The following is a 27,250-nucleotide window of genomic DNA, read 5'->3' on the forward strand; positions in this document are numbered from 1 at the left end:
TTATTATATTATCTGCATTTAATTTTTCGACATGTATAAATTTTTGTTATTTATATGTTTCTATTATTATTTTGCACATTGTTTTGATTGTTTTGTATATTATTTTATATGTTAATAAGTATTTTTGATTTATATATAGAAGAGTCCCGACTTAACACGGAATTTTCTAACACGTCGGGACATAAAAAAATATAATTGTGCTCCATGATAAAATTGTGTATTTTATGCATTAAATAAAATAAATAAACACAATTTTATTGCATTGAATTTTAAAACACAAAACGAGTGGACAAGAATAGAAAATAAGTTCAATCGTGTTGCAATATAAAACTTTAGTAACACGGAAGAAAAACACACCCAGTAAATATTTATCGTAAAGTTTTACGCTCGATGCATTTTTACTATCTGTTCTATTACAAACATTTGGTCTACAAAGGAAGCATTTAGTGTTACACAAATACTAACAGTGTTCAAAATACCCTGCATATGTGAATACAATAGTATTACGTATTTATGAATTTCATTATGAGCTCCGATGATTATTCTAGAAAAAGTACTAAGTAAAATTGGTTTATTTGTTTATTTATGAACAACAACAACAGAACAGACAGTTATACTTTCATAAACACATACAAAAGAAAACTTTTAAGGGAAGTAATATTTTAATATTCTCAAAAGCACAAAAATAGTAACACACACGAGTATTATACGAAAATATAACAATGGCACATGCAACATGCTAAAACGAGACATCAACAGTCGAGACTAATAAACTAGGGACTGAAATTATACAATACAGACCAAAATAAACAAAATATTTTACCCATAGTTAATAATAATCTGTAAGGAAAATAATCTTATTTAATAAGTACACACGTACAACTTATTTTTCACGGTGTTGTATAATGTATAAGAAATTAATAAAATATAAAAAAAAAACAAAACTGTTATTCTATCTATTTTGTATAATTATATAATTAAAGATGTATCATCGGCGGATGACCTTATAAAATAAAATAAAAATATTACTAAAGCTGTAAAAAAAAATTACCATGAACGATATGTATGAAATCAAAAAGAAAAATGATTCGTTTTATTATTGTTATAATCCCTAAAGGCTTTTTAAAAAAAAAAGATATTATCATACCACACGTTTTTGTTTAGGAAAATTAATTTTAGAGTTCTACGTACTAGGAAAACCTTTTCTATGAAGGATTAATAAGTGTTTTTTCATTATTTTTTTTTTACAAAATAAGTATAAAATTATAAATCTTTTGTACAAACATGATTTATAATAACGTTATTACCTCTTTAAAAGAGTGAAAACTCGTGTTCAGAGAGGGAGTTTGTTTTACATTATTTTTTATTTATTTGTATATTTACATAGTATTTTATTATCATTCATTATCTAAAAAAGGTTCCTTAAAATAAAATGTTATATTTTAGAATCTAGAAGATATACAACTTTCCACTATATGGAGATCAGGATAGGATGGGTCTAATGTGTTTTTTATTTAGATTTAAATGCTTTAAAATTAAATGTGTAAATAATGTAATTTACTTTGCCATCATGTTCCTCATTTTTCTATTTATTTCTTTTTTGCTAATCGGCTTAAGGAAGATTTTGAATTCAATAAAAAAAATATTTTTTGCTTAATTTTATGGGGAAGCAAAATAAAATAATTTTCAAATTAAAAAAATAAAACGTGTTAACGAAATAAAAGCAAATGGTATGCGCAATCATTTCAAATGAGAAATCAATATCTGACCGAAGGAAATTTGGATAAAAGAAATAAAAAAAATATTTGAATGTCATGTGAAATATGTAAACAAAAATTGAACACTATACAGTCCTCCTTAGACCAGGTTTCTCCAGTGAGGAGGTCTCATTAATGGATTTTGTAAAAAAAAAACAAGTAGTATAGTAGTAAAAGTCTCAACCACAACCATAATACAAAATACTCTAATAGGGATCTGATACTAAGTGAAGGGGTCAACACTGTTCTGGCATTGAGAGAAACACTATAACGTAGGCAAAAAGGTCCACAACCTTTTGCCAGAATAGTGAAAAGTCGGGAGTGTAGTCAAGTTGCGGAAGATGTTGACCTCGCCCTTTCATGACATTGGTCGTAGGGAGTCAGAAAATTTGATGCATGCCACGGATTGGAGATTCTTACTGGATGACGAAAATAAAATATAAAAAAAGAAATAATTAAAAAATATTTATTTATAGATGGCAATCATGAAGTTTCGCAGAAATAAATTGTCGACGTTTTTATGAATGTATACATGTGTATGCGCAAGTATCGTGTATGTGTATGTTTGTGTAAATATGTGTGTATATATGTATATGTGTGTGTATTGTGTATGTATATGTATCAAAATGTGTATACGAATAAGTTTATATTTTATTAGTCTGTAGAGAATTTGTTAACTATTATCATATATTAGAATGAAATTGCCTAGCTTGGAACGGGGTATGTACCCTTGTTAGCTGGGCAAAGTGAACGTAACAATGTATTTTGTTAAAAGGTGTAAAAAATTAAAATAAAAAAATACCTTCAAAATATATTATACGACACGTATACAAAACTACTTGAGTACAAGAAAAGACGCATGAATGTAGAGTAAACGAGGTCTGTATGTACAGATAGAGAGATGTGTCCAATCCTCTCGGCTTACTTTTACAAGTAAACGGTGCGGTGAGAGGGTTTTTTTTGTCTGTGCCGTAGCCGTGGTAGAATAGTTCCTGCTACGCCGCGCACGCTCACGCTCGCGGCGCGCACCTCGCTTATTGGGCCCGCTGTATTCGAGAAAGTGTATTGTGTTGGCAACTTACTTCTGGAGTCGTGGTAGGTCTCCCGCACGATGTCTCGGAAGGGGTTGCGCGTGTAGCCGTGGTGGTACGGCTCGTGCCACGCGCGCACGCCGCGTACGCGCACGCCCGCGGCGCGCACCTCGCTGATGACCGTGCCCGCTATCTTGGAGAAAGCGTCGTCCGGGGCGTCCAGGTACAGAAACGTTATCTGGATAGAAAGACAATACATAGGTCCACTATTTAATATCTAATATGATTTTTGTCATGTCATACAGACAGAAAGGTTTATTTTTACATATCGTGGGTATACTGGCAAAAAGCTTTAACTCTCAAATCCCTGTTTTAAGAAATCAAGCATTTAAGTTTGGTTCCAATTTTACTCTTTTATGTCTTATTTAAATTCAGTAAGATGTTAAGTTCTCATTTAAGAACATTTTTTTGATTTTTCCGTTTCTTAATTTCATATTAAGTTATTTAAAGCTTTTAGCCTGAGTAAAATACCGGGTATTAAATTTAACGTTAAATTTCTTTATAAAACAATAGATATATATTTTTTCTTTTTTTTATTATTTTTGTACCACAACAGGCCAGGAAGCCCAATTACAGTGGTGAATTACATCACAGAACACCCAGGCTTGAGAAAAACCACATTTTAATTTTTGAGTTCTCGCCGGGAATCGAACCCGGGACCTTCCGCCTGTGATTCAAGCGTCTTGACCACTACACCACGGAGGCCGCCTTATATGAAATTTAATATGACTTAGTGTATTTTGCCAGTTTGTAGAGCGTTAAAAACTTTACAAAACTGCATCATTAAGTCAAATCCGTATATTTTCGAGTTAACGTTTTTTGCCAGTATACCCACGATATAAGGTGTCAAAAAAATTGAGTACGTTTTTTTCCAAATTTAAAAGTGAGCACCAAAAATACAAAAAAATGGTAATGTTATATATATGTCATTCAAAAGAAAATTTTCTGCTTTACAATACATTGTGTTTGCTTTTATGTTACGTTTATTAAAAGCCTTCAAAACCGAATGTGCTTTAAATAACTTATAAATGAAATATATGTACACTGTTATTATTAGAGCACAAATAAGAATATGTTTATGAGTGCCCTATTTCCAGATTCAAAATAAAAAATATAAAAAATTAACGAAATATTATTTATTTTCCTACATAATTTTATTTATATTTTTATAAAAACATACTTATATTTTGTAAATTTAAATGTTAAAACTTCAAACATGCTCTTTGCAATCTCTAAACATTGAATTGAGAAAATATTTAACACAATCAATGGATGCATATTTATTTTTCTTACTTATCTAAGTTAATTTTATTGATTGTTATTAAATATTTTTATATGACAAAAAACAAAGATCAGAAAACCAAAATTCAATAATAAAAAAATCGAAGCTGGTAGACAAAGAAAAGTGGGTAAGTGGTTATATACAAATGTTAAATAACACTAAGTAAAATATTCGACTACACAGTTAATGCTTTAAATATTAATAATAAATAAGTTTTGTTTCGAATTATAATGTATACCCATGTTATTTATTTTTATTTATAAATTCAGACTAATTTTCTACGTAACTAAAATAGCTTTTGATGAAATATTGTTACATTAAGTTACCAATTGTAAACAGAAAATGGGAACTCAAACGGAAACTACTGATTGGATAGGAAATCGAAAATGAAACCGTGCAGTCCCTGGAAATATATAATATGAAAAGTCTGCTCTTTCTATAATCTCGCTTTAAAGAAAGCGAAGAGTCGCTTATACGTCATGAAAATAATGTTTCTTAGACTTAAAGATATTACGTAACAGATGAAGAGCATTTTTGTTATGAAAATATGAAAGGCTGGCATATACAGGACCTGTCCCGACATTGGCTAGTGAGGTAACGCCACATTTACTCTACGCATGCATACAAATATACATAGCACATTTACTACGATGAGGCGTTCATATTTATTTGCTACCTACTGGGCCCTGGTTAAGATGTTGCAATTGCCTACCGTGGGTTCCGATATTGTCTTGACCCCATAATAACAACTGAGCTGATCGTTTGTGCATGTGCTTGGAAATCTCATCACGATCGCAAATAACTTATTTATTAAATGTGTCCTGTAATCGTCAAGTGCCCCTCCTTCCTGACCACAAGATCTTATCTGATCCTGACTGCTGCGACAGAAGTTTAAACAATAAGGTGCAAGATCCCGGTACAAGCTAGGTAATTGCAATCATCGTATTAAGGGCTACGTGGCAAAGCAAATAAAGGATAACGCATTCCGCGAACCAGACCATTTCGAGCGTGCATCTGCTAACGGGCAGGCGGCGCGATCACACACGTAATCCCATATTTTCTCCCTAGATTGTGAAACTAGAGCAATGTTTTTTTTACTCACTATAGATATTTACTATTTACGTGTCTGTATTGTTTTATTTATTTATTTATTGATAAATTGTTTCTTATAAGACCTAAGACCATCCATAGACCTAAACAAGAGCCCAGTTTTATCTGCTGTCTTCGGACGTACGGTAAACAAATATGATAAATAGTAAGAATTCGTGTAGGTTGTATTAAAATAATCTTAAAATTAGAAGTTATGATCAAAATTCGACATTTCCGTGGCCGGATCAAAACGGCCAATGTGCCGGATCTGGCCTGAGGGGCGGTGGTTGTCCACATCTGGTCTACAGCATACAAGTTATAAAAAAACATTAGGAACCAAAAAAAAATATAAAACATAATAAAAACGTTTTTCAAAAAGTATTGAAAAAGACACTGAAAAATAGGAAAAAATGATTGAGTCGAAAACATTCGTCCAAGATTAAATTTCCATTCCGCTCACATAACTGTATTCATCATCCGCCCTGACACAAACGAGAAAACGTTAATTTTAAATAACCGTAAAAATAAATTAGTTCTGTAGCATCTATTTTTTTGTCCAGACTATTAATTAAAACGCTACCTTAACAAATTTGAAAAATAGTATTTAATTTGAGTTAAAACTCATGTCGGAAATCAATTCGATCGTGCAAAAACCAAAATATAAAATTGTATGACTGAGCGTCTTTCTATTCATCAAAATATTTACATGTAAATTCAGATTCAATCTCGTTTTACTGTGTTTCACCACAGAACCAATTTCGGTGCAAAATTGTTCGGTTTGGATTGTTGAAAACAAATATATTTTTGACACACCTGGTATCTTACTCGTATGAATAATTCAAGATAATGAAGAAACACATTGATACAGGATTTTCTAATCTAAAAATACAAGTTGCGTAAACAGCTCCGAACAATATAAAATGAATCAACAATATTTTGAATTTGTCCAAATATTTGTAGGTAAAGACTGGGTTTCATTTCCTAGGGCAGTGACGAAAAAGCTTTTTAGCTCAATGTGTCAAAATTCTAAAAAAACTTGTCTTGATTTAAATTTATTTCAACAGAGAGGGAAAACGTTTTTGAGAGGGGAATATGGAAGTCTAGGCATTTACAGGGCTTATGACCTGTCATTGGCTGGTTTAAGTGGCCACTTTACACACTGTGTAACATTCACCATTTTGCCCATGTTTATACATCCACATTTCCTCAACTCTTCCATCTGTTGATTTTTGTGAAGTAAAAGAGCTGAAACCTTTATCACCTCTCAAAAACGTTTTCCCTCTCTGTTGAAATAAATTTAAACATGAACAACGCCCTAGGGAGAAAATCCAGCCAGTCTGCACGCATTTGGACATACTCAAACATAATATTAATATTTTTTGCAGCCCTTGTAAATGAAATAGACGGAAGAAAGCGCATCGCTCGTTCTTGGACCAAGATCGTCCGTCCGTAAACGATGCGTGTCACCCAAAATCTTTGCTATTTATTCAAATGTACAATACAGCTCTACTGCCAATTACAAAGATCATAAATCATTTTATGAGGTAATTACGAAAATGCGATCTCTCAGGCGAATGTGTGACAAAACTATGTACGATAGCCGCACAAATGTTGAGATCCGTATCTTATGTAAGGCTGAGACAAGCATTATCGAACAAATCAAGAAAGGAGCTCTGGGCTGGTTTGGACATATAGAACGAATGGACAGCGAAAGAACGGCTAAGAATATTTACAATGCGAATGTTGATGGATGCAGAAATAGAGGAAGACCGAGAAAGACATAGTATGACCAAATCCAACAAATACTTGAAGATGGACATGTCAAAAGTCGGAATAATCGGCGCGCGTGCATGAGAAGATGTATGGATGTAGAGGAAGCGTGATCTGTATGCAAAGATAGAGTGATGTGGCGTTCTATCTTCTCTGCCTACCCTTACGTGGAAACGGCGTGATGGTTTGTTGTTGTACAAAAAAAATGTTTACATGTGTGCTTAGGTTACTCTTCACTGCCCTAAAAAGTCATTGAGAGTGAAGAAATATGAATGTTCAAACGTAGGCAAAGTAGTGACGTAGACTAAAATGTTCTTAATACAATAAGGTTTTTTATTTTGAATCTTGAGTAGGGTAATAAAATATAAACATATTCTTATGTGTGCTCTTATAATTGTATTGTTTAAATTTATATACAAATTATTTATAAAAAAATTAACACATATGTCTTAATTTATTAAGTTTTTCTAGTGACATTTCTTGGTGGAACTGCATTTTAATTATAATAATAAAAATACTTTTTTAGTTTTATTCCACTTTTGTTTATAATTTAAAAAAAAAAAAAAATTTTTTTACCAGTGACCGGGTTTCGTCGTGACCGACATCATCAGACTGGTTATAAATAAAAGTGGAATAAAACTTTATTCCACTTTTATTTAAATAAAACATGGAATAATCAAAAATAAAACTGGAATAAAACTAAAAAAGTATTTTTATTATTATAATTAAAACATGTGTCTTAACCAAAGTTTTTTTTAATTTTTTATAACCGTTTTTTCCCATTTCATAATATTTTTTACTACGTTATATAAAATTGAATTTTGTGACATTGCTTTTTTTTAGTATGATGTCACCTTGTCTCCAGTATAATGATCGTATTCTAGTTGGCATTGATATTTTTTTTTCGAAATTCTGTGTTTTTTTTGGGTTAATAATTTCATCCACAAATATCATAGTACTGAAAAATATTCTTCGTCTGAAAGGGTAGTCGGAGAAGTAATGGGAGAAGTGACGTTCAGAGACAAAATGTACTTAATAGGCTGTTATTCGCTGAAATCAGCCTTTAAAGTTTCTGAGGTGGAAAATTCCCAAGGATAGTTAAGCAATGTCCCAGAACTGCCTTTAATGTATTTAACATATTTAAAATTAAATGTAAAAAGTATATATGTGAAATAAATTAGGTAATATATAGTGTAAATAGTGAATATAATTAATGAATTTGTACATATGAAACAGTGAAAAATATAAATTAGGATATTAAGTGTATAGTAGTGATAAGTAATGTTTGAATAAGAATAGACGTAAATATTGTCTTGTAAATATATATTAGACTATGTTAATCATAGAACTAAATAAAAGAAATAAATAGCTATGATAGAGAGTGTGTGTAAACTAACAAAAAATAACTGTTAGAGATACAATGGCGACACAAGTAGCAGTAAACTTAAATTGAGAATGACTGGGAAAATTTTCACCCCAGTATCTTTGAAGGCTGATTTCCACGAATAATAGCCAAATTAAATAATTGTAAATTGTTTCTTGTAAAACCAACACACAAAAATTCAATCTTTACAAAACTTTGCTCTTAAATTCATTAACAGATTAGCTAGAATTGATAAGGAAGATGTACCCAAACTTTTTAAAAATCAAGGGTGCCTGTCCGTAAATGCTATTCTATGGCACAAATTTGTTACTAGAAATCGATTTGAGAGTAACTACCAGAAAACGTATATACATACATACACACAATACAAGGCTAGCACAACGCAAAAGCTTGTCATTACCGAGATATGTTAACAAGTATGGCCAAAGAACACTTCATTATACAATTAATTTATTTTTTTAATAAGATTACTAAGCAGATCTTAAAAAAAAATGTTGACAAAACTTTTAAGGAAAAAATAATTAAATGGCTCATATGAAACAATTGATTATTATTTTATGTTAACAATCATCCATTTAATTTTTTGTAAATAAATTTTGTATAAAAATACGTATGCTTTTAGTTCTTAATAATGTTTTTATTACTTTTTAAAATTATGTAATTTCTCTAAAGTTTTTCTTTGTAAAGGAAATATAAGAAACCCGCTGACAAGCCGGTTTCGCGGTTTAGTGGGTTTCATTATTTTTCCTTTTATATTTTTTCTGTTCAAGTTTACCTTCTGAAATAAAAATAGATACAAAAAAGTAGTTTTTTTTATTTTTTTATTGCAGAAGCTTAGAGTCTAATTATATTGTAAACAATTTTGCGTGAATGTCACTAACCATTACTAACATTAGAAAGAAAGAGCACTACATATGTATATAGTTTTCGTTTCCACCCCGAAAGCTCCCAGCGAATCCTCTTTATTATTATATACATTATTCATGCCTTATAAATTCAGTGAAAAATAAATCCCATATAACTAATCTTCATATTGTGTCATTTAATAATCACAACCTACATAACTCCAAATAACTGTAATTAACTAATATCAAATTAGGATAATCTCCCTACGGATCTTATCCCGACTGCGAGGTATTATTTTGACCAGATAAAGGTAATCACTCACTTGGGTCCAGTTGAAGAATCGCAAAACGGCCGCGACGGATTTTGAAATTTGTGTATCAGGGGGTTTGCTGCGGGCGAATGTTGGGAACTTTATTTTATCTGAAGATTCGTAGTCCGTGCAAAACTGAAACAATACAACACTTTATAAATATTTATCATTTGTAAGAAATTAAAATAAAGGGAATTCGATTTCATGATTTGTGTTGAAGATTCTCAAAGATGAGTTTTGTGTTTTAAACCTTATAACTGTCAAATTGATGTAATTTTATTTTGTGTCTAGGCAGAAGCAAATTATAGTATTATGAGAGAAAAAAAATTCTAAACCAGGTCTTAAGTTAGATTCCTAGCAGGATGAAAGTAAAATATTGCTTTTAAATGTGGTTTTACACTTGTTTCATTATTTCTGGACTAGTATCTGTGCTTCTTGTCAGTAGCAAATACATTCAATTATATTAAATGATCCAGATATTATTAAGGAACTGCGTTAGAGGTCCGATAAAGTGCCCTAATTTATTTATGCATAAAAAAATACACTCGTTTACATATTCACGAACTAAGTCATGTTTTTTAGGATGTGCCTTTGTGTTAAACCATAATAGTTCACAGAAAAAAATACGTAGTAAAATTAATTAAATTATAATAACATGTGATGTAATATGATAACAATTCAGAAAAACAAAGTATAAATTGTAAATAATGAAATTCAATTCATTCATACAAGTGCAACAGGAACGATAAAAACTGGAATAAATTAGTGGATTTCCTTCCTAAGGTCTGTTCATTATAACAAAAATTTCCAAATAAACAAACCAGCCACGTGATTGATACCTGATGGAGAATAGCCTGCACACATATCATCTTAATCTAAACAGCACGATAAAATTATTGTGGATTGACATTTATTTGATTTTCTACCTATTTAAATGTGATTTTTTTAATAAAACTTTAAAGTTAATGGTTTTAATAACAATATTAATTAAAACGCATTTTAACTTTAAAGAAATAAATATATTAGCGTTCTGATAATTTACACAAATATTTCAATTTAAGTGATCATTTTCAATGAGTAAATAACTGACTTTTAGAAAATGGAAATCAAAATGGGGTTTGAACCTCGAACCTCTGATCCGCGAGTCCGCAACACTAGCCACTAGCCACGGGACCACAATCCGATTCAAATAATATAATAAAACTTAGCAAAAGAGATTTTAATGATAATTTTATCAAAGTCATTATTTTAATTTAGCGAGTACTCTCAGGTAAAAATCCTGCAAAAGGCAGTCGACTGGAGACAAATCGGTCTTATGAAGTACTGGTTATTGCGTTTGCCAGGCATTATATAAATAAATAATAATAAAAAAAAATACTGATCCGCCGTATCGTATTTTATCATGTCGTGTAGATTTTTGGCGTAGTGTGAAATGGGCCCATCATGCAATATTGCGCAGTGGGCTCGTGGTTTGCACGTGCACAGCGGTCTTCCTTGTACGGTAGCCTCCTTGGAGGTTATGAACGATGTTTGTCTCCGCTTACCGCATCGCCGCTAGGATACTCATTCATTTTCATTAAATTACAGTCCACTCCGCTCTTAAAATGTTGTAGAAGCTCCTGGGCTTTGCTCCTGCCAATTCACGCCTCGCATCTACAGGGAAAATCAATTTTCCCCGCCGTGTGTTTTTTTTTTTGCATGTTTGCATTTCTCTTAATGTCACTATTTATATTTTTGTGGACTAATAATAAAATTAATTCGTATTTTCATTAACTTTAAGCTAAACATTTAAATTGTAATTTTTCAGTCATTTTTTAAGTTATTAAGCCACCCATTTCCCAAGTTCACAGATAGCACAGATTAAATGCATACGCAAAAATTTGCCAGGTGATGCCGCCCGTCAATTAATAAATGCATTTGTAGTGTCTAGAGCCGATTATTGCAATGGTATCTACGCAGGTCTATCAGTGAATAAAATGACTCGCTTACAGTCTGTATTGAATGCCGCAGCGAGACTTATTTTTGGAATCTCTAAGTTCAGTCATATTACTCCACTACTTCAAGAATTACACTGGGTACGTTTACCACAGAGGGTGGAATACAAACTCTGTTGGCCTATGTATAAGTCACTGCACAACTCTGCTCCAGAATATCTAAAGAAAATCTGCATTCCAGATAAACTAGCTGACAGACGTCTTACGCTTAGATCAGCTACATCTACGTCGAAAGGAATAGTTATTATACCTGTACGCAAACAGCGCACTAAATTAAGCGAACGCGCATTTGCGGTCGCAGGCTCTACGGCACGGAATGCTCTCCCATCAGAGGTCCGAAACTGTGAGAGTGAAGTGATGTTTCGGAAAAAACTTAAAACCCACCTGTTCTCTAAATCATTTGAATAAATTCTTAGCATGTGGTGACAAAGTACATTATTTTTTTTAAATTAAAAAGTTAAAATTAAATTAATATCTTTATATAATCACTTTGTAAAGCGCCCTTGAGGTTATTATATTACGAAAATGGCACTACACAAGTTATCCATATTATTATTATTATTAGATGATGAAATATAGTCTAAAGCACCAGAAATGTAAATAATACACCTTAAAAAAAAGCATAAAAAATATTTATTTTTATTTTTACCCATTTGGATAGTATTTTTAAGTAGAGACTCGTACTACGATTTGCTGACAGATTCTGGTTTCCAGAAAAGATGTAAAAAAATCTCACAACAAAGAACAATGTTACTCATGTTTTTTATTTAATGAATCCTTAAATTCAGGCAATTGTATCCTGTTTTATTCAATTATTATGTTTCTCAGTAGAAGGTTCTATAGTTTAATACCAAGCTGTGAGCATAAAGGATCTGGAAGGTCTGGCTTGATTTAATGAAGAGACACAAGCTTAAATAGTTCCCAATTCCTTTAGCCTCTAACTTGTAAAATTCCAAGGGGAAATATGATGCGAATGTTCAAGGCTATAGTCTGATAAAAAGTGAGGTTATCATATTATTTTTCTATTTTGAAACACCCGATATTTCTAATTCGCGGTATTAAAAAACAAAAAAAAACACTTGATCGAAAAAATAATTTTATAATGTATTTCTGATAAATAAATACATACAAGTTTTATACCTATAACTAAAAAATAATAAGTTTTCAACAGGCAGATTAGGCCTCTTAAAATTTAAATGACAGTTTATTGGTACTCGTAAAAAGACGAAGCATTGGAATGAAATTTGTTGAACTAATGTTAGTTAATATTTGTATATAACCACTTACTGACTTTTTATGACTACCGGTTTCGAGACGTCCTGCCTCTTCGTCAGGACACGCACTACACCAACATGCAAAAAATACTCAATTCACATTTTTTTCCACCTCAGGGGTACTGTACAATAAACATCCCAACACTTCTTGCAAGTTCAGAATCCCTAGACGGGCGGGATCCTAGTTCTTCATTTTCAATTACGTTTTTATTCATAATTTTACAGGAGCTTAATTGCAACACGTCTTGCAGCTTTAGAGCGCAAATGCGATTAATTCGATCTAGCCCTCGTTTACATTTTATATTTATTTGAATAAATCACTAACAGGAGTTTTTAATTAATAAATAATAATTAACGAGTTGAATTCCAGAAACTTAAAAAATCATTTCAATAGGTTAACAACAAAAAAATAATACTTATAAGATAATTGAATATTTTTGACCTAATTTTTTAGTGCATGTTAAGACATGGTGGTGTTTGCATCCTCTTGCATGTAAAACATGTTTTTTTTCGTAAATACATTGTATACTACGGTGGTGGTAAAGGTAAAGGGGATTTAAGTATTTGCATGTTGGTGCAGTGAGTGTCCTGACAAATAGGCAGGTACGTCTCGAAACCGGTAGACATAAAAAGTCGGTAAGTGGTTATATACTAATTGGTGAAGTATGAAGTAAACGTGAATTTGAAATTGCTATTTTCTTATCAACATTGCTGTTTTAGAGCAAAATTAATCATGGTCTCTACTCGATACAGACTACAAGTTTTTAACGGCCATATAAAACAAAGCAACGGGTCTTAATGACTAAGCCTCTATGTTACATAATTCGTCATATATTCCTTTCGTTTCGTTGTTTTATTCAGACGCTTTCCCAATAAATCACAATTTACGTTTAAAGACCATAAATTTCTATGTGAACATGTTGTACTTTTGACAGCATGTTTTTACAGTGAGAATATAAAAATTCCACCCACGCCATAAAGTAGACTTGGATGAAATTTTACGCTACATGGCCCTTTAAAGACTTGGGAACTGACGCTTGAGTGTAATAATTATTTTATTGTGGGAGTATTGTGTTGAGCCCTTTTACTTTGGGGAAAAGCGAGTAATCAAACAATGTACAAACTATTTAAAAAGTCATTCTTGACCGTAACCGTATTGTTTTCCTTTGTGACACAACTTCGTTATCATTTTGTAGTTCAGTTATTTACGACTTATTCAAAACGGCTATGAAATAAAAACATTTGTTTTTTTAAGCCAGTTGACTGGCTTACAAAAGCCCTTATATTGGCATTTAAAATTTAAAGGTTCTTTGATTTGACTTAACCTAAGTAATCTTAGAGACCATTAAAAATTACAGTGCGTATGGTAATAGCATGATCTAGACAGCCATGGCAAGTGTGTCATCTTTAAGACAGAAATGATAACACCGCTTGCCTTTTCTGTGGAAACACCAATGTGTCGATCGGTCGATACCGAACTGTTTTTTCTTAAATAAAATCGACATTTTGCTGTCCCGTTCTTCGCAGCCCAAAACTGAACCGTTTTTTAATCATTTTCTTAAGAAAGAGTTCGTCCAAAAATGACAGATAAAACGAGGTACTTTTTAGAGTTTTTGGATGGTTCTAGTTCCCATAATAAACTATTTATAAAAGAAAAAGAAAATTATGGGGACCCGCCAATAATAAATATTCGAATGGTGTTCAAAAAATCAATACGCATGTATAAAAAGTCAAACCGCGTTTCCTCTTAACTGTTCTGTGGATTTTTGATAAAAGTGAAAAGAATCCGATTGGTTATACCAGTATTATAAAAACGCACATTTACATATTGAAAAAAGTGTGTTTGCAGTGTTTCTGATATTTGAAATAAATTGTGAGAATTTATTCGTCCATGGGCTTATTTCTGCGCATTTGTCGATCTGCAAAAGGCGTTTGATGGAGTTGACAAAAAGAAATTGTGGAAGGTTTTATCGGAGTATGGAGTGAATGGTAACCTGACAAGGGCTTTTGCTTAACTGTATAAGGACAGCACAGCATGTGTGAAGGTGAATGGGTCATTCACATCGTGGTAATATTCCGAAAGGAGTCAAACAGGGATGTGTAATGTCACCATGGTTGTTCAACATATACATCGATAACTGTATGAAAGAACTGAAAGATTTAAGAATGGGAGCAAAAATGAGTGGTATAACTGATAACTGTCTTCTGTATGCGGATGATGCCGTGCTTCTTGCTAGCAGCAAAGAAGACCTTCAATTCTTGGTAACAAAAGTCTACGATGTATGCAAGAAAAGCGATTTGCTTATGAATGTTGATAAATCAAAAGTGATGGTTTTTGAAAGGGATGAAAATATAACTAAATGTGAGATCAGCGTGAACGGAGATATTTTGAATCAGGTAGAAGAATTTGTGTACCTGGGAAGTATATTTACTAGGGACGGAAAGGCCGAGAAAGATATTGAAAGGAGGGTGAGTGCCGGTAACAGGGTGAACGGTGCACTAAATTCTACTTTGGCAAACAAATGTTTATCGCAGGAGGCTAAACTAGCAGTTCACAACGGAGTTCTAGTGCCAACTCTAATGTATGTGTGCGAAGTATGGAATTGGAAAAATGATGATGAAAGTTGGTTGAATGCTGTAGAAATGCGATCCCTCAGGCGAATGTATGGTAAAACGATGTATGATAGGTGCACAAATGTCGAGATCCGTGAACTGTGTAAGGCTGAGACATGCATTATCGATAGAATCAAGAAAGAAGTGCTGCGTTAGTTTGAACATGTAGAGCGAATGGACAGCGAAAAAACGGCTAAAAGGATCTACGATGCAAATTTTGATGGATGCAGAAAACGAGGAAGACCGAGAAAGACATGGCACGATCAAGTCCATCAAATACTTGTAGATGGACATGTCAAAATTGGGAATAATCGGCGTGCGTGCATGAGAAGATGTATGAATGTAGAGGAAGCGAGGTCTGTATGCCAAGATAGTGTTATGGCGTTCTATCCTCTCTGCCTACCCCTACAGGGAAACGGCGTGATGGTTTGTTTGTTTGTTTGTAAAAATTCACACGAAACGATAAAATTACATTGAGCGTTTTTATATTTTGTGTATTGTGCACTTGATTGTCAATGTCAAGTGCTTTGGGACACTCGAGATAAAGTCGACTGATTTTCAATCGACTTCGTTTGTATGGGTGAATCAAGAATGCTGTTTCTCGCCAAATTACGGAAGTCACATACGAATCTAAAGACGAAGAGTCCAGTATTAGGCCCCAGGTCGTGTGGATTTGGACGATACACGTGAAAATGGGCCATAAAGGGTTTATTGCTTTTCACAAAATCAACAGATGGCACTACTGAATTTCGGAACTCGCGTGTGAATTTTTATTATGGGAACAAACATTTATTACGTGTAACGTTTAACTTATTAAAGAGATAAAAGAAGAGTATTGCTTGATCTTACAATGAATTTGTATATTCTACCTCAAAGCTGAATGGGTATTAAATCAAACGACAAAGAAAAAAAAATCTGAAATTAACTCTTTAAATTAATCTAAATTTGTTGCAACAGAGATAAAATACACCTTCGAGAGGGAAACATGGAAGTCTAAGCATTTACAGGGCTTATAACCTGTCATTGCCAGGTTACATTGACCAATTTACTAACTGTGTAAAATTCGCCATTTTGTAAAAAAACTAAAACCTTTATCATGTGGGTGAGATTCATCCGGCTAAACGAATTCACCTACTAGGCAACGCCTGAAAACAATTTTTAATGTAGACAGGCTGGATTTCCTACCAAGAGTTATTTAGATCTTAATTTGTTGCAACAGCGAGGAAAAACATTTTTGAGAGAAAGAGATAGAAAAGTGAATTTTCAAACATACGTAAAATGGGGAATATTACACAGTGTGTAAAGTGGTTACTTAAACCAACTTATGACAGGTCATAAGATTTGGAAATGCCTAGATTCCCGTAGTCCCTTCTCATAAATGTTTTCCCTCTCTGTTGTAAAAAATAAATCTTTTTTTTTATTTAACTTTTTGTACAAAATGTTTTTTTTATTTTTTTTTTATTTTGGAAACATACAGTACAGTTACAAAGTTTAATATTTTACACAATTAGACTTAATTCTAATGGACCAGTAAAGTTTCCATATTATAAAGCAATTATATGTAAGGTTAATTATGAAAGTGTAAAAAAGAGAAGGAAAAAGAAAAACATAAATGAAAAATGTTTAAAAATTTAAGTGAAAAAAAAAGGTATTTTAAAGTTTGTAGTTTGTAGTGAGTATTTACAAATGGAAATAATATTAAAAATGAAGAAAATTTGTGAGAGTAATTAAAAATTAAGAATTGAAATAAAGAATGAAAAACATGCCAATGCAGCAGAGAAAAAAGATTATTTATTTGTACATTGGCGGGGTTATTGCCAAATGGCAATTTCTTCCAACCAACCAATAAAATAAAAGTTTTATTTTTATAATTCAAGTCACAGAACATATTCAATAGAAAAAAAAGCTCAAGATTTAAAAAAAAAAAAAATAAACGTATTTATTTATAAATTACCTTAAATCGAAACTATTACTCAATGGGAAAGAGGAAAAAAGAGGAAAGAGGAAAAAGAAAAGGAGGAGAGATTAAGGAAGAGAAAGGAGATGTTTGTGGAGGAAGAGAAAGGAGGAGGTAAATAACTCCCTTGGGAGGAAATCCAGCCTATCTACAAACATTTGGACATACTAAAAACATGTTTTATCAAATTAATATTAATGAAGGAAAAAAAATTCTCCTATGATACTGCAGAAGGTGATAATCTACTTCATCTGTTCGACTTAGCGTAAGGATTAACTTTTCTCTTTCGCGGGATCACACGATATGCAGTAAAATGATTAAATATATTACTTTGGCATTGTTACGACCCCGTAAACCAAATGTTTTATGGATCTTAAGAATTAGACAAAGCAGCTTAAGGAAGGGAAGTTTAGTGTCAAAATTAGAAATATTGAACTTAAATAAAATCTTAATGTGTTACCTACACATATAAGTTAGCGAAAAGATAAAGGATAAACACCCAGGTTTGAGAGAAAACACATTGAATTTTCGTGTTCTTACCGGAAAGCGTCTTCACCGCTACGCCACGAAGGCCGCATAATGTGGAAAGCACAAATACATTACAGAATAGTGAATGTTATACAGAGTTTAAAGTGAATACTTAATTCACATGACAGGTAATGAGCCCAGTAAATGCTTAGATTTCCACATTACTTAATAATTCCTTTAGAGCCCTGTAAGCGGTTGGATAAGAATTAATATGGAAGGAGGCGATACATAAGTGATAAAATTTTTAATTAAGATTATTTTGTTTTATTACCGTTAAATACCCTTGGCTTACATTAAATCTTTTTAAAAAAGAATACTTTTGATAATTTTTTATGCGAATGTTTACTTTTTTTTTAAATAAAAGAAATACTGGCGTTCTAAAAATTTACCTTAATATTTCAACTTGAGGATCATTTTGAACGAGTTATAAATAACTCACTATTAGAAAATGGAAATCAAATTAGAGTAGAGTGGGGTTCGAACCTCCGAACGAGTCACGGGACCGCAACCCGATTTTAAATGTTTTTTTTTTATTTTTCCTAATTAATATATACTTCTACTACTACTACTACTATGACTCTTACGCCATTTCTTCGTAGGGGGGGGTAAAGAGAATGGACAGCCACAGAAGTCTATCCTGGCATACATATCTAGCTTCTTTTACATTCATACATCTTCTCATACATGCCCTTCGGTTCTGTCTGCTTTTGACATAACCAGACTTGAGATTTTGGTTTATCTGATCATGCCACGTCTTTCTTGGTCGTTCTTGTCTCACGTTACCGTAAAAAAAGCTTGCTTGAAGTGTGTCTTGAGTTGAACCTTTTTGTTACGAATACCTTTTTAATCATAAAGATATTCACCAATTCAAATGGAAAAGAGGAAATGAAAGAACGATAATCGATTGCGTGGTTGTTGACTCGAGATAAAGAACAAACACAATCGATACTCGCGTGTTTCGGGGCGCTGAAATGAAATCTGATCATTTTTTTGTTGTAAAACGAGTAATTCTATTCCTCAGATGGCGGTCACGAACGAAAACTGCGACATCTTGATTTAGAGTAAAGGTTGAAAAGCTGCAAGTCGAGAATGTAAGAGTGAAGTATGAATAGGATTTAAATGGAAGTTTAGGAAAGGATGAAATATGAGTAACTATTGACAAATGTGGGAACGATTTAGAGTGTGCTGTCTGAACCGGCTGAAAATGAATGCGGAAAAGCGTCTCGAAGAGGTAAAAAGGGGCTGAATGGTGAGACGATAGTATTAAAGACTTTATAAAGGAAAAAAAGGATGCATGGATTAAAATTATACCAATTAGTGACACCAATAAAAGTGAGTATGAAAGAGCGAAAAGTAGTTACAAAGTATGCAAGAGGTTAATTAAGAATGATGTGAACGCAAAAAACGACCAAACGTCTTCGTTTATAAGATATAAAAATTCCACTCATTTTCACGACAATATAAAACTTTTTTGGAAAGAGGTGAAAAATATACATATTTAGGATTATTTTATAGGTGGTTGGGCAGTGCACTAATCGATTTGGAATATAACTATTATTTTCATCGTTTATTTTTTTCTAATCGCAAAACTTAGAACAGTAATTGAGAGAACACTTTTTTGATTTTTTTTTTGCAACTTATGGTAGTTAAACCCGCCAAATTAAGATATTTAACCTGACGTGCGGCCATTTAATTTATTTATTTATTTATTTCATTTATTTATTCAGATATTTAGAACATTACAGAAAAAGACCCAATTCATTCTAAATACAATAATAAATCACAAATTACAGTAGATAATTATGTTATTAAAATAATATAACAAAATGTAAAAAGAAAAATTAAATGTTAGAAAGTGCTTTCCTAAGGGAAGGCCCACTGTCGTAAAATATGTCGACATCCGAGGCGATGCGATTAAGTAGCAAGATTGCCCTACCAACCGGCATAACCATTGGCAGGTTGGTTCTGCATCGCGGTAGGTAAAACAATCGATGCTGTCTTTGTCGAAGATAGTTATCAGGTACGAACAGACCTACATCCATCAGAATTTCTGAGTTATGTATGCGACCACCGATCACCTGGAAAAAGTGAACACCCAAATGAACGTCCCTCCTCCTCCATAATGACTGATAGCCTAGCATTCCCAGTAAAAAGTCAGTTGGGAAGAGCCAAGGATAATATCCACACTCTTTAAGGTACAGATAGCGCAGAAATTTTTTCTGCACTCTCTCCACCATCAAAGAGTATCGAGTCTCATGTGGCGACCAAATAATGGAACTAAACTCCAAACGACTTCTTACCAAGGAATTATACAATGTCCTCAAAATCTGAGTGTTAGAAAAGATCTTGGCATTTCTAAGAACAAAACCAAGCATTTTAAGGGAGTCATTACATAGATTAACTATATGAAGATTAAAAGATAACTGAGCATCAAACAACACCCCGAGATCTCTGGACGTTGAAACCCTTTCAAGTCTTACTCCGTCCATGAGATAACGATAGTATATTGTTTTGGATGCTCTTGTGTATGCCATTAATTAATTTGGTCAGCAATATTTCGGCATTATTATTAGTTTCCCGATGTCTGGTAGATTATGATTATGAGCTCACGTTCCTCGTAGTAACAACCTGAAATAATCTAGCAAATGGCGTGACTGGATTATATCACAAATAAAATCAGAACTTCAGGTGGTGGACCATTGACCAGTAAAGTTACGAAATCAGCCTAAATCGTGGGATATAAAATTTATGAAATACCATTACAAAAGTTCTAAATCTAACGTAGATCGATATGGATACATTTTTGTATATATGTATATGTAATGGATATATATATAAATGTAACATTGTCCCATTAATAATACATGAAAGAAATATAATATAAATATAAACTTCATTTAATTCATAATTCAATAAAACACTCAAACAGAGAGTTTTGACTATTGTACAAAATAAACCTTTGTGAATGGAATCAATATTAAAATATAATTATTATATTAATTTTCAAGTCGCGCCCCTATAAATATTTTAAATGATGGAAAGCTTTCCTAATATACCTACAATGTACCTTATAAAATGTATTCAGTATAATATCCTAATTGATTTGGAATCATTTTACTTTTCTTGGTCTATTTAAAAATCCTCAATACTTGTTAAAGGTCCCCCACTATTATGCATCCTTTTTATTTAACATATATTATTATTAGTATGAAGGAAAACTTTGTTAATATTTAAGTTAGTTTGATAATATCCTAACAAGACGAAACGCGTCACATATATTTTCAAATATAAACCAAATAAAATTACAATGATACCCAATAAAAGTTTTATATTTTGAATACCTTACAAAATTTGAAAAAAATGTTGTTTGATTTTTATTTTTATTAAAATGAATACCGGTATCAATAAAGATAGGTATGAAGGTTATAAAAATGTTGATAAGATATTGTTATAAATTGAATATAACAACCAGAATTATCTTCTTTTTTTAAAAAAATAATATAATTCTATAAAAAAAGGATTTAACTAAAATATTTCAATACATATATATTTTTGAAGTATTACCGAAGACATAATTTAACGTAGAAATAAAGGAACATGCCACAAAAATGAATGTAATTTAAAATGATTGTATTTCTTTTCAAAATTAAAAAATTAATTTTTTATCTTGGCCACCATTTATTATCTCTGAATTAATAAAATAAATTTTAGTTCGATACTTAGTCTTAATTGAAATCCCAGATACCTAAGTTTAGTCTCAATTTGAAATGGCGTAATCTGCCGGTCTAAAAGTAATTATATTTTAGTTACATAAAATTTTAAGTTTATTTTTTAATAGATACCTTTGAAAATTATGGTTTTTATCTAATTTTTGTTTTTCTATTTTTTTTATTATTGCGCGATTAAAAAAAAAATATTCGTTTTAAAATGACAAAATCGTATGATTTCCTTATTTTGCGTGCGTTTTACCAGACTAAAGCCTTAATGCTTCTAATAAAAAAATGATATATTTACGCTATTTTATCCATTAAATAGTAACCACTTGTGCATGCTTCACAAACGTTATAATTGTAAAGCTTATGCGAGAAATAAAACCAATTTGCTGAAGTTCTTTTGGCATCTCAGCAAAAAGTTTCGAAAGACAAGATCGTAAATTATTGCCTCACTTCCATAGGTATTTTCTATCCGCGGTCACTTCTGAATTAACCACACTTAAACTTTTGCCGGATAGGAAAATAAATTACGATTTAAGTCTTACTATTCCCGTGTCTGAGGCAAAAACGTAAAAGGAAACAATTTTAGTTTTTGCAATTTTGAAGAGGAATTGAGGAATCACTTTCCGATTGCGAAATTAATTCAATTTATGTATTCATATCAACAATATTTTGAGTTTGTCCAAATTTCTGTAGACAAGGACTGGATTCAACTCCCTGGGGAGCTGTTTATATTAACATATTACAACAGAGATGAAGAACATTTCAGATCCAGAACATGTCTTCAGAAATTTAGACAAACTCAAAATATTATTGATAAATTACCTGGTCCATGAAGAAGTATAAAAATTGAAAAAATAACATTTTCAGACGTTGCCTAGTATGTAGGTGAAATAATTCAATTAGATGAATCTCACCGGCATAAATAATGGTTTCAGCTCTTTAACTTCACAAACATCAACAGATGAAAGAATTGAAGGAATAAAGATGTTTTAAATATATGCAGAATGGTGAATGTTACACAGTGTGTAAAGTGACCACTTAAACCAGCCATTGACAGGTCATAAGCCCTGTAGATGCCTAGACTTCTATATTACCTTTTCTTAAATGTTCTTCATCTCTGTTATAATATGTTAATATTCATATCACGTCAGAGATGGAAAATATTTTTTAAATAGGAAAACGGAAGTTTTCGAAGAAAACGGACACTGCGTAACTTATAGATACTCCTATATCACCATTATCATCATTCCCTTTCCGCACCTTATGGTGCATAGGGCACTGCATTGGTAAACCAATCACAGCACATCTTAATGATTTTTGTTATACGAAGGTAAGATGATCAGTCCTACGCTTTAGTTCCAGTGCCAGTTTAAGGATTATGAAATATTTAAGTGTGAATACGCCTTTTAAAATAAATATTTCATGTCAACCATGACAAGAATCAAAACCGAGACCTCTTTCATGGTAAGAAAATGCGCTGACCACTGCCTCACGAGATTCAACAATACTCCCATATACCTCCGTGAAAAATGTCAACGCTTTTCAGTTTATGGATTACCCCTTCGTTCTAAATCTCAGAGCATTCTCTTAATACCCATCTACAATTCCTCTTTCTTCTCTAACTCATTAAGTGTTAATGCGGCTCAACTGTGAAATCATTGCCCATCTACCATCAAACATGTTACTTCAGAATCTCTATTTAAATCACGTGAAAAAACATCTCCTTTCTCTTCTTTAATCTCTCCCCCATTCCTCTTTCCTCTTTTTTCCTAGATCCCACTGAGTAATATAATTGATTTAAGGTAATTTATATAGATAAACAGTTTTTTTCAATTCTCATATTTTTCAAGATTTTTTATTATTTATTCTATTGAATATGTTTTGTAACTTGAATTATAAAAATAAAACTTTTGTTTTATTGGTAGGTTGAAATAAATTGCCATTTGGCTATACTCGCCAATACAATCAACATTATCTACAAAAAGATAAATTAATACATAAATTAATAAATAAATTTGGCGGTCTCCGTGGTATAGTGGTCAAGACGCTTGACTCACAAACGGAAAGTTTGGGGTTCGATTCCTGCGAGAACACTAAAAAATATGCGATTTTTCTCAAGCCTGGGTGTTCTGTGCTGTAATTCACCACTGGAATTGGGCCTCCTGTCCTGTTGTGGTGCAAAAAAAAGTGAAAATTGAATGACAAATTTTAATAAAAAAAAAAAAAAATAAATACAAGAAAAGAACATTGGAGTATATTTTATCTTAAATTTATAATATGCTCCCATCAAATCTACAAAAAAAAAACATAAATATTTATCAGGCTCAAGAGAGAGACGTACGCATAGGATTTTTCATTTTAACGTGTGTTTGTATGTAGAGTTTTTTGTGTTTTATTTGATTACTTTTTTTGACAATTTTTTTTTGGATTTTTAATTTGTAAAATATTGTTTATGTATATCTGTACCTTAAAGGATAAACCAAGGATGTCACACGGAACGAAATGTTCAGGAAATAAGATTTTGTGATTGTGCGGTTTCTAAAATATCATAACTTTTGAACTGAATGAGATCGTTTCAATTTATAAAGAACTTTCAATGTAAAATAATGATTATTTTGATAATAATAGTACCTACATATTGAAATTGCCTGGGACTTTCAAATTTTTTGCACTAAAACAAAGTAGACTTCACATTTTTAATTAAACTTTAAAAAAAATACATACATGACATTGGTCTTCGATGTTTTATTGACGTATATAATAGCGTATTTAAAAATGTCTGCATTTTAAACTTCAAATCGCTGTATAAAGAAACGAACTATGCTAAAAGAGTACTAAGTATTAGTTTTTAAAACCTGCATCAGACCTATCATTACATACGGCATTAAAACAAGAGCAAACACTACCAGGACAAAAAACCTCCTAAGCAACTTTGAAATACGAAGGGTCTGTGACGTCAAAGATGTGTGCGATAGGGAAGATCAAGAAGACGTTTCTGGAGAGCAGATCCGGAAAGAGCGGTGAATATAGTGGCAGGTGCAATACCAGTTGGCAGCAGATCCCCCGGAAGACCACCAAAATATGGCGGGACAGTTGGACGTCCGCATTCCAGGAAAAAGCTCCGAGGAATAACAGGACGAAGTCCTAGAGGAAGCAAAAGAAGAAGACACTAAAGAAAAATAGTTGAAACAGTTATTTTTATGTTTTACGAATTTTCCGTTTGTTATCAAGTACTGAATTACGTTTATGACGTATGATTTGGGGCGGCAAAATGCTTTATAAATTATTTTCAAGTAGATCGTAAAAAATAGCAATATTTTGCTTTAAAAATGGCTTGGTGCGAATAAGCTACCGAGGGGCGTCAAAATGTCGTAATTTGCTTTGCTCTTGTGACGTCACCTTGCGCAATATATTATTTTTGTGCCTATTATGTATTTATGCCTCAGAGGTAAAGTGTATGTTACCTATTCTGCAACAAATCATGCCATTATTTTCATATTAAAATCATTGTAATGTGCGTAATACTGGTGTTATTAAATAAAAAAAAACTTTAAAAAAGGCATCCTAATAGCAATAAAAGTATTTTTCCATTATTTTAAATTTGTTTAGATATTTATTTTTTTTATTATTATTAAAAAAAAAAACAATTGTTGGAAATCTATATGTATATAATATAGAGCTATTAAATAAAATAAGTAGAAATGTACTAATAATACTAGAGTCAATAAAAAAAATTCCTCTGTTATAATATAAATATCATAACATATAATAAGTACTTAACATAATTGTATGTGTGCGCCGTTTGTATTCATGCGCGCGTATGTGACCGTATAAGGGGTTTGCGTGTGTGAATAAATGTGTGAGGGTGGATGTGTAGGGGGTGCGTAGGTAAAAAAAAATAATACACTGATTTGTTTATAAATTTGTATTAACCACTTTTAAAGTGGTTTATACAAATTTATAAACAAATACGTGTAAAATGTCATACGACAAAGTGAAAAATGTTTTTGATAACAATAATATAAAAAAATAATAATTTATAAACGTGTATTTATAACAAAGAGGGCTTAGGAGAAAGTTTCCTAAGAGGTTTGATTATTAAAAATAGGAAAAAAAATGTATTATTATTGCACGCTTGTGCGGTTTGTTTATATATTTTATTGCTCTTTTAATGATTTTTTGTTTGTTGAAATGAAAAACGCATTTTTGATAATATATGTATTTTATTTTCCGGCATTGGAGGGTGTTTTTACACAAAAATATTTCTTTCATAGTACCTGGACTGAAACCTTAAGTATTAGACCTTATATTCATAATTAAAATATATCACTATATTTCTCGAAGTCTTAAATAACTTGTGCTAGAAAAATTGGAATCGAGTTCGATAAGCGAAACTCGAACCTCGGACTTTTATACTTTGAGTCTACACACTACTTTGTACAAAACAAATAATACCGTGACCAGAATGCCGTATTGGCTGAGGGAATCAATGTGCGAGCCAAATGTATCTGTTTTTTTTTGCATTAAAGGGTTGAGTATTTAAAAAAAGAATAGTGTTTTCTCACCAAAAATTAAACATGAAGTATGTGAAGCTAGCGCCTTTGCCACATGCCACGGGAGCTGTTGAAGGCAACATGAAGGAAAGGAAAGGAAAAGAGATTACCAAATAATTATTCTTCTGAGGTATTGGCTGTAAACATAAGTTGTGTCTGTTTTTTTTTACAAATTAAGAAAACAAAAGAACACAGTAAAAAAAAAAAAAAAACAAATAAGCATCTTCATCATATACTGCGCAAACATCGCGAGAAGCTTTGGCAGCTTTATTTCCTCGATTGAACGAGAACAGAAGGAGATGTCGAAAATAATCACCTTCATCTACTTGACATTTTATTTTTAAGGTTTGTATCAAATGAAATTATAACGTAAAAGAAAACACAATATCTTGTAGAGCAGACAACTTTCTTTCGAATAACACTTTGACCTTGATCATTTTGTTTTACTTTTTGTTGACATTTTTAAAATTAAAAAAAAGAGACACGACGCATGATTACACCCAATTTGAGACGTAATAATATTGTTGACGTAATTTTTTTTTTTTTAAATTAAAATTTAAAAAACATGTAAATTTATACTTCATGTCGTTTCGGCCTTTAGATGTTTTACCTCTGAAGAGTTGATAAACGTTATTTTCTTCAGACTTAAAGCGACATTATTGTGAAAAAGTTACTAACGACCTCGGCATGGCGTTATTCGGTGGAAAATTGATACTTTTTTCATACTGTTATTTTGGTGCGTTTTTTTTATTGTGGACCATTTATCACGAGTGATAAAGGTTTGAAATTCTAAGCTGCCTTTCATCTGCTCTGATTGAAATATATTTACAGATTAATAATTTAAAAATACGACTTTGACAGTAAATAAATATTATTTATATTTAGAAAATCGAAATACTTTTGTTTCAACAATGTTTTGAGAATGATTAAAATTGTAATAATGGTTTATTGACAAAATAATTCCTATAGTCTACTACATTTTTGTAGACATTGATTTATCTAGATTGTGTGTAGCCTGCCTAACAAGAAAAAAATTTCAACAATGTTTTAAATATGTTTAAATGTTTACAGACAGGCTGGATTTCC

At 31.8% G+C, this 27,250-nt stretch overlaps 1 protein-coding gene across 1 annotated transcript in view; it reads right to left on the reverse strand.

Annotated features, from left to right (window-relative positions):
* Nucleotides 1-27,250, reverse strand: part of LOC148283057 (guanylate cyclase 32E) — a gene marked incomplete at its 3' end in the record, with an annotated part of 223,567 nt that overhangs the window by 102,261 nt on the left and 94,056 nt on the right. Inside the window, exons 5-6 of the mRNA XM_088224128.1 lie at nt 9,542-9,664; nt 2,840-3,026 (exon numbers count right to left, since the gene is read on the reverse strand). Coding sequence (XP_088080254.1) covers nt 2,840-3,026; nt 9,542-9,664 — 310 coding nt within the window. The remainder of the gene's footprint in view (nt 1-2,839; nt 3,027-9,541; nt 9,665-27,250) is intronic.

This window comes from Micrasema longulum, unplaced genomic scaffold (assembly GCF_059751315.1).
Source record: "Micrasema longulum isolate JH-2025_06_02 unplaced genomic scaffold, ASM5975131v1 h1tg000264l, whole genome shotgun sequence".
Classification (NCBI taxonomy): domain Eukaryota; kingdom Metazoa; phylum Arthropoda; class Insecta; order Trichoptera; family Brachycentridae; genus Micrasema; species Micrasema longulum.